Here is an 11,060-nt window from a genome sequence, read left to right on the forward strand (position 1 = left end):
AAACTAAAATTTATTAGGCATGGGGAAGATGCTCCCCAGTCAGTAAATGGACAGCCCCTTTACACTTTTTCATATTCTTTCCCTCCGCATATGAGCTTCTGCGCCATGGCTTCTCCCCACTTTGCGAAGTTAAGATCAGAAAAACTCAAAACCACATATAAGATCAGGCTGCAGCTCTTCCCATACGACCTAAGGCTTCTGATTTTCCCTTCGCACTATAGGAAAGGAGATGTGCTCGTAGGGTAATGCAAGAAAGATTCCCATGTGCTCTGTTCTGCGCTGTTGCCAGTTCAGCAACTTCCTGTTCTTCTAAGATTTCTTTCCTGGGTGTCTTGGGGCGTGACTCTGGCTCATGGTAGGGCACCTGCTTTGCATGCAGAATCCCTGTGTTCCAATCCCTCATATCTGCAGTTTCAAAAATGGGTGACAAGTGATATGAAATACTTCTGCCAAAACCCTGGAAAGCCACTGCTGCTCAGGGTAGAAAATCTAGACTACATGGACAAATGATACCTACACATTGAAGTAACTTACACTGAATGTTACCCTTTTTTGCTGTTTTAAGTTCTTTACTTTTGCTCGAGATCTTAATATCCTGAATAATTAAGTGTTGTGTTCAAACTTGGCTGTCTTACAATTCTTCTGCCTCTAGTCTGGAACAAGTATGATCCTTTGCTCACTACCCTCCATTGTGAAAACCCATTTATTGTGGGTGGTTTCAGCTTTAAAAAGCACGGTAATTCCAAACACAGTGTAACAGAAGTTTTCATTACCGGAGAGAATGATTAGTTAAGCTCCCATATTTACTAAATCTGTAAAACCATCTTGTTCTCGTTTGCCCTTCAACAGTCCTCTGAATAAGTCACATCCCCTCCCTTCCTGATCTCCCTTCCTATCCCCTTGTGCACTTAGACTGCGTACCAGTTCCATGGAATCAATTCAAATTCATCACTCAGTTTAAATTCCCACATGCCTTAATAAGCCCTTAAATGAAGAATTAAGATAATAATACATCATTTCTGCTGCTCTACCAATAACTTTAACTATCAAAGTGACAGTGCATCAATCAAATTGACATACTGTTAGTATCAACCATTAAAATAACTGTTAAATTAGTGTCTGACATGAGGTGCCACTTCCATTAAGGGAAATTTTATATCTTTCTTACCCCTCCCTACCTCCATTTTATTTTTCCACTTGGCCCCCCCTCCATCTGTATTCCCCTCCCCTTTCTTTTTCATACTTTAAAGTGAGGAACCCTTAAGGTGGCTGTGGAATTAAGAGAGTTTCCCCATTCTCGCCTAGCTTCTTTCCCCTCCTGCTTGAACAGGGGTGGGGATAGAGGGGTCGGATATAGGCTAGACTTGGCTCAAAGTGAAAAAGTGAATGGCAGAGGCTGGATACAGCAGCAGATCCAGAATCTGCTGACTGGACCTCAGAGCTGTTGGTTCAGCCTGATGCTGCAGAAGGCAAATAGCAGGCCAGGGCACTGGACAGCCTTTCAGCAACTGATTAATGGTTTTTCCCAAGCAATTTTCCCCCCAAGGACAAAACTGCTGATTCAAAGCTTACAGTAAAGAGATCGCTCTTGCTTCCTTCCTTCCTAACCTGTTTTTACCTGCTATTCTGCCTCTTTAAAGAAGGGGATCCCATCTATGCATGCTTGTAGAGCAGGGGTGGGAAACATTTTTTCCCTCCTGAAAGCCATATTCCCTTCTGAGCAGTGAGCAGTGTTCCAAGGGGCATATGCAAAAGTGGGCAGAACCCATCTCTGGGAAGCTCAAGCTCCTTCCAGGGTCTCCCAGTGCCCATCTGCATAGCTGGCACTCGGTTTTAATGCATTGTGCATACATATGCAATGTTTAAAACAGAACCAGCCACAATAATGGTGGCACCACATATAAAGTGGAGTCTGTAGTGGTGAAGGGAGTGCAAGAAAGATCATTGCTATCCTTTCTAGCTACAGACACTTCTAAACATTGTCAGAATACTTTTAAAAGCAGCTTCTCTTCATTCATGGGTTTCTGAAAGGGGTGGAAGAACAGAGACCTCTAAATAAATAATTACCATGGTTATGTGACTCTGGCTGTAGGTGCCAGTAGTCCTTAACTTCTTAGTAATCTGAAACCAAATGAGGTGAAAATATATTGGAACTCTCTCACACATGCTAGATCTTGAAACTATAAGGATTGTTTTATTAGGGTGCAAGATTGGTAACTTTTGCGACAAGAACTGTTTTTTGGGGTGGAAACCACCGCCTGTTACTCAGACATACTCTACTTCCTGTGGCCTCTGTCCTAGTGGAAGCTACAACAAAGACATGGCATATGTATCTTTAAATTTCCTAAAAAATGAATAGCGTGCATTCCTTCTTACCTCAAGTAGCTACTGTCATCATTGAATGGGTACTACAAAAAAAAGAGGGAATTACCTCTTTGGTTGGCAGTCACTTTAAGATAGTTTATGGGGAACAATAACCTGAGAGGATCTAATAAGAGTTGTTCTTAACACCTTTTCCACTTTTTGTCTGGGAGTAAGGGGGGAAAAGCCAATGTGACAATGAGGTAACAGATAACTTAGTGAGAGTCTGGGCATCTCATTAATTATCATATGCATCTGTGAGCTAAGTTGCCCATGCAGTTTTAACCTTGGCAATGGAGGCAGAGGAGATTTAATCCAAGCACTACTGGCTAGTGCAGTACTCCACACAGTGCCAAGAGCAAAGGGTGCCCTCAAGATAGCTTCCCTTTCATGTGTCATGAGGTGTCCACTTCATTGCAGCTACTGCTGTCATAACTAACGCTTTCACCACCATACAAGTTGTGCATGCATGTGATGTGATGTGCTATGGTGCATTGTTAGCAAAAAGAAGGTCTCAGGTTCTATCGGTGTCACCTCCACTTAGAATAGCCTCAGAGTAACTTCCTTGAGAGACTAAAGGAAATGTGGCCCTGCAAACCCCTCTATCTGTTCCTTGGGACTCTGCTCTAACCACACACACCCAGATCTCACCCTGCCCTGTTCCACACTCTCCTCAAGTACTTTGGAGGGTGGGGTAGTGCAACTTCTGATGGGAGTGTTGCCTACTGCACAGAGTTAAGAGAGACATTCGTAGCTCAGCCACTTTTGCTTCTGGCCTCACCCACTATTGGCATGTGGCCCCAGGTTGTCCATGAAGGAATGGATTGGGGAAAGGGTCCTCACCACTGGGCTCAAGAAAGTAGATAGATGTCAGTCAGCTGGCTCACACACATGCCCCCTTATGAGACTTTTGGAGTGTGCAACATGGGAGAAGCAAATCTAAGGAATACTAGAATGGTGTGGGTAAGAGTGAGCATGGCAGGGGGAGAGAATGGGCATGTGTGGTGTGTATGAATGAAAGGTGACTTCGTCTCCCTGCACCACAACTGCTTTCTCTGTGATAAATATAGGGTTGATATTTATAGATTTAAAAATATACTGCCAGGAAATAGTACAGCTCACTGAAGTGAAAGGACATATTTATCTTCCCTCTGCAAATCAAAACTACACATGAAGGCAATTTGTATTTGTTTAAAAATATGTCAGTTTTGAGGGAAAGGCTGTATGTCTTAGTGAGTAGATTTTCTTTATCATGGTTAGCTGAAGGAAGATTGTTAAAACTTATAGAATTATAGCTACAGAGGAGCTGATTTGTCGTGTAAGCTAAAGTGGCGCAGTCCTAAAGCCATGTATTCCAGAGAGATCCCACAGACATCAAGCAGGATTATACCCTGCTTGCTTTGAAATTACTCCTGTGCCACCAATTTTAGTGGGACTAAAATAGCTTAAGTGATTCAAATGGAAGCCTAATAGACTCTGTGCAGTGCAAAGACATTTCAGTTAATGCCGCAGAAATTATGCATATAATTTGTTGCATACAGGCAGCCCCAATGCAGAAGTGTCCACGTAAGCTCATTGATTTCAGTCTGTACGACCACAGTCTCTCACGTTTTAGTCTTTATGTTGTATGAGTCCAATTCTATTGTCATTAGCCAGACATAGTGCAGAAGAGATGCCTCATATAGGTTTGGGGTAGAGACAGCTCTTTTGGGAGAACTGAGAACTGATTCTGAGAAAGTTATCATCCAAGTTGAAGTTGAATGTGCCATGTTCAGAATTGCCTAAAATGGACCAGTAGGTATCCAAGCAAGCTCTACAGTAGCAAACTCTAGTCGGCATTAGTGATTCCCTAGCTCTCTTCCCTCACTAAAACTCAGTCTTAGTATGTGGAACTGAACTGAATGCATGCATACTCTTACCCTGGTCACCTATACCTCCTTCTGTTTGCTGTCTATTGCCTCCCCAGTTTCAAATTTTGGTATGTTGACATCTTACCGTAGAGACCTCTTTTTGATAGTCACTCTGTTAAGTACCATACCCTTGGTGGTACTAGATTCAGGCAGGTAGCTGTGTTGGTCTGACGCAGTCGGGAAAAATAAAAAAATTGTCCAGTAGAACCTTAGAGACCAACTAAGTTTCTTCTGAGTATAAGCTTTCATGTGCATGCACTCTTCTTCAGAAAGCTTATACCCAGAACAAACCTGGTGATACTGTTAAACATTGATAATGGGTTCAACAGGTATGAAATGATCTAGTATAGCTTTCTTGAGTTTAAATTTACTTCTGTGGACAAGAACTATTGAAGATGAGCACATGTTGTAGCTTCCATGTTGAAGTAGTATTTAAACTCTGAGCTTCAGATACTGGCTAATTCACAAGGCCTCTCTTTCGCATCTATGATGGCCTTTTCTTGGGGAACATGAGCATTCTGCTCTGCAACTGAGGACCAGTAGGGACGGGGGTGGCGCTATGGTCTAAACCACTGAGCCTAGGGCTTGCCAATCAGAAGGTTGGCAGTTCGAATCCCCGCGACAGGCTGAGCTCCTGTTTTTCGGTGCCAGCTCCTGCCAACCTAGCAGTTCAAAAGCACGTCAAAGTGCAAGTAGATAAATAGGTACTGCTCCGGCGGGAAGGTAAACAGCGTTTCCATGTGCTGCTCTAGTTTTCGCCAGAAGCAGCTTAGTCATGCTGGCCACATGACCCGGAAAAACTGTCTGTGGACAAACGTCGGCTCCCTCGGCCAGTGAAGCAAGATGAGCACTGCAACCCCAGAGTCATTCGTGACTGGACTTAACTGTCAGGGGTCCTTTACCTTTACCTTTTTATGTCACCAGTGCAAGCATTTTCAGCCATGCAGTGAACCGGGACATGTCTCAATGGCTTCACCACCGCATACATTTTCCAGTCTTAGTGCTAAGACAAAAGCACTACATGTGGGTAAAAAAAGCTGTTTTTTCTTCTTCTTTCTTTCAAAATTAAATGGCCAGTTGAACTGTAAACAATGTTGGTATATCCATTACCATCAGTTTGATCTATCGCCCTGTCACTGACAAGACTCCTGTGAGCTTTATAATGCAAAATAAAGGCTGCTTAGTATGGATAAAATAGGGCCAATTATAATTTAACCTTTAAGATAATTGCTGGCAGAAGTAGTCTGTCTAATATGTTTGTATCCCGATTAATGTGTATTCACCTGTACTGTCTCGGCAATCTTAATATGTATGTCGTCGTGTGTCAGCTGCTGTGAAGGAACTTTTTAGAGACCCAATTGCGGGGATGTGGAATCAGTCCATTTAAAACGTGTGCTTACCCTATGCAGTGAAAATTACAAAGGGTAAATATTATGCCAATTATAGTTTTTTTTAATCTTCCATTTGAGAGTGGTATTTTTCTAGGTATTGCTTTTGATATTCAAAACTTTCCATTGAGTTATGTTGTCCTCCTCCCCCCACCCCACCCCCAAAGGAGCATCAGTGTAAATATATATTTTGTGATTTTGAAGCTGTATGCATCAAACATTTGTAAAGACTTTGGTGCACCTTTTCAAGTGGGAGTGATAATGGCGTCACTATCCTCCTACAAGCCATTTGTAGTAGGTATCCAGTTACTGCAGTGTTTGCTGTGCTACCTATGGAATTGCATTGGTATTATTTGCAAAACTCTTAGTAACTTAATGTGTGGGATTAGAAAAAGTGGAGGCCAGCCCCAAAGATCTTTGGGAGAACCAGTGAGTTCCTGGGTGGACAAAGGGTTCCTGTTTGATTCAGTATTAAAAACAAGTCCATTTGAACATTCCTATGGCATCCTTGGTATTACTGAGAGTGAAGGAATATTTATTTATTTAGGTGCCTCCTGCATGAGGAAATGCTTCCCCAGTCACTTCAAGCAATTTTGGAGCAATGTAGGGACAGGTTGGGCAAAAGATTCCTTACCTTGCAGGGGGCTGGACTTCATGACCCTCATGGACCCTTCCAACTCTACAATTATGTGAAAAGATAATTAAAGAAAATTCATCCTGTGTGTGTGCTTAAATTTACTTTTCCCTCATGTGTTTCAGTATTCTGCACAAACGCAGAATTGAACATCCTCAGAATATCATACTTAAAAAAAATACAAATCTCTCCCTTTTGCCTGCAAAAATAGACTTGAAAGTGGAGGTAAAATCTCCCTCCTACCTCGCTAACTTTTTAAAGATATCCGCAATCATTTCTTCTCCCAAATACTGAAATTTCTTTAAATTGCCTGTTACAAGGTTTCATCGTCAGACTGGCTATTCTTGTGATCTGTTAGAAAACAAAAGACGGTGCCAATCTTACGTTAATAAGTTGGTGAAGCTTGGTTGGGGGGGGCATTTTTTAGACCCACGTTCCTACTTCTTTATCTCTAATAAGCCTTTAAAGGCAGTCTTACCTCTTTGCTCTGCTTGGAGTTTCATCTTCAAATAGAATAGTATTAAATGGTACAATGTCCTGTGTCTTTCCTTGCTGATGGTGGAGAAACATCAGAATGGGGTGGGGAACGCTGAGCAAATGATGGGTAGGGAAACATTGAAGCAGCCCTTTCGCTCCCACTGATCACCAGATCCTCTGCTCAAGATTCCACACTCCTTAAAGTACTGTCACTGAAGGGGGGGGCGGGAATCTATAATGAAAAAGACTCATGCAAGAGTTTGGCCCTCATACAAGTCTGTAATTAAATGAGCAGTAATTCTGGGAAAAATAGAGACTCAAAAGACTCCCTCTGTCTGTTTGTGATTGTGAGTAAAAGAGTTTCATGGACTTAAGCTGCATCGTTGACTTCCAGCTGTACAATTCTGTGACTTCTGTCATAAATAGTGGATTAATAGGAGTGTGTCTGTTTTCTCCCCTCTTTCAACAGTGCAGTTTTCTCGGGAACCCGGCTGGCTAGAAGGAACACTAAATGGGAAGAGAGGACTCATTCCCCAAAACTATGTCCAGTTTTTTTAGTTTTCTTCGTTGAATGCCTGGAAGGTGTACATGGTATCCATGGATTTTATGATTCAGTTGCTTCTCTTTGGCTTCACCTATTTTTAATCAGTTCAGGACCTGACAATGAGATGGAAGACCTTCGTCTGTATAAAGACTTAATATTTTGCCAAATAGGAATTGTGCAGTAATTTTATATGGGGAGGGGAAAGGGTGGGTAATTTTAAAAATAGTACTTTAGGTTTGTAAAGAGTCATAATTATGCATATGTATGTTTGTAAGATGAATGTTAAATCAAAAAAAGACTTGATTGTGCAGTATTTACTCCTACTCTTAACAATCTGAGACATTTGAATCTTTTCTGGTTCCAACCCAGTCCCCTGCCAGCCTGACCTACCCACCTTCTTGAAAAAGTTGGTAGTTCAGTGTAAGCTGGTATCTTTGTGAGGGTTACAGCAGGCTACTACAGTGTTAATTGACAATTTAGTTTTCCCTTATTTTGAAAGGGAGAAATTTAGCTGGCGGAAGCATTATTAATTTACACTCACAGGAAGGAAGAATAAAATACAGCTTTCAAATGTCCACAGTGGTGCAGATAAATTTATAACAAATTATATGGCTTCACTTATGATATATTTTAAAGGCACATATATGATCCTCTGAGTTCTGTAGGTTTCCTCCTACCTTCAACTTATTGGAATCAGGACATCTTGTTCTCTATTAATGCTGTGGAAAGTATGTTTACTGTTTTGATAATCTGTTGACGGAAGTTCACTTTTACATAGGCTCAGACTAGTAGTAGCATGCTGTTACTTTTTCTTTCCCTTGAGACAAGTCACAAAACTGACATGGAGGAATTGGAAGGAGAACTGCTTAACTCTTCTCCTACAACTATTTTCCTACCCCCCCAAGAAACCCTCCACCCTTCATCTTCAAGCAGCTGGGTGAAGGGGCCTTTTTTTACCAGGAAAAAAAAAACTGAAAGGGAAAGATTTAAGGAACCTGCTCTCCACAAGGCTGCTTTTGGATTTATTTATTTTTTTAAGTTTGATACACTTGACTACGTATCACATCTACTTTGAGTCTTAGTTGTCCATGTAACTTTGCGTACAATCAGGGATAATTTATGCACTGCTTATTTCCAACAGAATAATGGAAAGGCTGTCAACTGCCAGTTTCACATCACAGTTAATGTGAAAAGAAAGAAGCTTCACTTTACTGCAATATACTGTTCATTCATGATTGTAAGTTTTCACATGTATTATTAATTTGCTATGACCAGAGTTGTTTAAATACAACACACTTTTTTTATAAAAAGGATTTGTTTTCTTCTGCCTCCGGGTTCGATAGAGAGACGATGGAACTACTTAAACAGAAGTATTCAGATTATGCTTCCTATATCCAAACACATCACTTTGCTTGCCACGTAATTGATGACTCTCAGCCCAAAGTGCAAACTTGCAAAAAGTGCCAGGTCTGAATTGACTTTAAATGATATGACTAACAATTATATTATGGAGTAAGTATTTCTGGGCTACAGTCCACTTCAATGATAATTGTCTAATAAATTTGTTAGCCGCTAGAGTGCCACAAGACTCTTAAGTCTTTTGCAGCAAAAACAATAAATAGGTGATCCCTCTATTAACTGTTTTAATAGGGTGTCAGTTGAGGAACAGAAAGTGTCAGAAAGCCCAACCCCTGATTTCCCCCCTTAAAAATACTTGCATTAAATGTTTTAAAGTCCTTGGTCCCATTCAACAGATTCCCGATTATGCCAGGAAGCTGCCTGCTGGCAGACCAGCCTAAGAATGGGCTCCTGTCATCATCAGCTTTGACAAGGGTTTTCATGTGTTTGGGACAATTCACTTACCAACTTAAGCAGAGCAGCTATGGGTCCTAATTCAGCACCAGTTGCTATGCGTACATCCCGGAATGTTTTTTTTAGCCTTGTGGTGGTATGCTTTTGCACACACATGACCTGATAGAGCAAAGAAAGCTACAAGTAGAAGAAACTTAGATTTACAGCTGCTGAGGAGACCCTACCCACCCCAAATAACAATCATTTTTATTCTGAAAAACAACAGAGACAGAGCCCCATTAGATCTGTTTGGCCTTCCATATACCTTGCTTACCAGATACGTATTTGTGGGAATTTAACTCCTAAACCAAAATTGGTTCACGTAGGCTGTATATCAGGCATCCCTAAATGTGTACCTCCAGATGTTTTGGGACTACAACTCCCATCATCCCTAGCTAACAGGACCAGTGGTCAGGGGTGATGGGAACGGAAGTCCCAAAACAGCTGGAGGGCCGAGTTTGGGGGTGCCTGCTGTATATCTTACTGGCAGGGAGTGACTTAATCAACTGTTAATCTGCTTTAAAAGTACACTTACTACTAAATAAATAGACAGTAAATATTTTACCTGTGCAAACTCCCTAACTAATGGCAAAAAATAATAATCTTTTAAAAGAGCTGTCTACCTAAAGGTTGATTAAAAAAACACTTCACAGTTACTATACTTTCAGATTATTTTCTTTAATGAGCTTTAACTGACAATCATTGTCTGTTCTTTTGCCCAGAACTATAAGGCCCTCAGAGTGTTCACAAATCATTTCCAGATGGTGCAGTTGTGATCCAATGTACTTCCAGCTCCCTGGTCCAACTGGAACTCTCCCAGGCTGTGGGGCATTAATATACTTCTTTGTGTCTGAGGCTATAATCTTTGCCAGATAGCTTTAAGGTGATTCTACTTGGGAGATCATCAAGCAGTTAGGAAATGTGACCAAAAACAGTGCAGATGCTTGCGGAGTAATGTAATGGAAATCAGATTCTCTTCTTTTCCAACTGTTACAAGGGCACGGTGGGGGGAAGAGAGTGAGGCACACGTTATGGATGTAAGTCATTTCACTCTTTCTCACTACTGCTGTAAAGAATGTGCATAAACAGAATTGTACCTTGTGGCCTAGCCCTGAGCGTTCAGTGCAACCATGAAAGGGGCTGTTTGCAGAGTTTCTGTATGTTGAGAGTGACCTCTGCATGGAGAAGAACCCAGAACATCTTCCAGAGTTGCAGTGGGATTGGATGTGGGGAGCTGTCAACAAGCATCCTGCTGCTCCATACAAACGTATGTATGTGGGGCAGAAGGGGGGTCCCGATTTGAATGGGAAAGTGGAAAGTCGAGATAATAGACAACTTTTTGGTGCCAACTTGCTGCTTGGTCGTGCTACTTTGTGACAGTGCATAAACAACAAGGCTGAAATTATAGAGGGAGAGAGGCATAGGTGATTCTTAAGTGTTTTAGGGAGGATATGTATATGTGCAGATGAAACAATCAGACTGGAACAGTTTTGGTTCTGACTCCAATATTATTCCTTTTACTTTTGCCACCAAAAGGCTGGTGGTTAACTTTTTTTTTTTTGGGGGGGTGCATTTTGCCAGCATGAATTAAAAAACCAGCTGAGCCCTGTACTCTTGATTTGCATAGTGAGGCTCTGGTATTATATGGAGAGGTTGCATGGTAGCATTGCCACTTTCTGACAAGATGGTGGCCACATAGAAACTCTCCATGCCAGGTCAAAGAACATCACCCATTCAACCAATTAATGGCTGCCTTTCTCCCGCTTTGTCCCCATGATAAAGATTGTGGGTAGCTTGACCTTCAGTATTATCTGCAAAGGCAGAATTGCTTCCTTAGCATTCCAGTGAATATTATTTTAGAAACATGGTCCAATTTTCTCTTAAACCAATGGGTG

The 11,060-nt window shown here is 41.5% G+C and overlaps 1 protein-coding gene across 2 annotated transcripts in view; it reads left to right on the top strand.

The window, feature by feature from the left end:
- ARHGAP10 (Rho GTPase activating protein 10) overlaps positions 1-8,624 on the top strand; it is a 109,760-nt gene extending 101,136 nt beyond the window's left edge. The window contains exon 23 of one of the 2 annotated variants that reach the window (XM_083519986.1): positions 7,240-8,624. In XM_083519986.1, coding sequence (XP_083376112.1) covers positions 7,240-7,328 — 89 coding nt within the window. In that variant the 3' untranslated portion in view covers positions 7,329-8,624. The remainder of the gene's footprint in view (positions 1-7,239) is intronic. The other variant, XM_083519985.1, reaches the window with a different exon arrangement.
- Positions 8,625-11,060: the final 2,436 nt, after the last annotated feature.

The sequence above is a fragment of the Podarcis liolepis genome (genome assembly GCF_965112155.1).
Source record: "Podarcis liolepis genome assembly, chromosome: 9".
Classification (NCBI taxonomy): domain Eukaryota; kingdom Metazoa; phylum Chordata; class Lepidosauria; order Squamata; family Lacertidae; genus Podarcis; species Podarcis liolepis.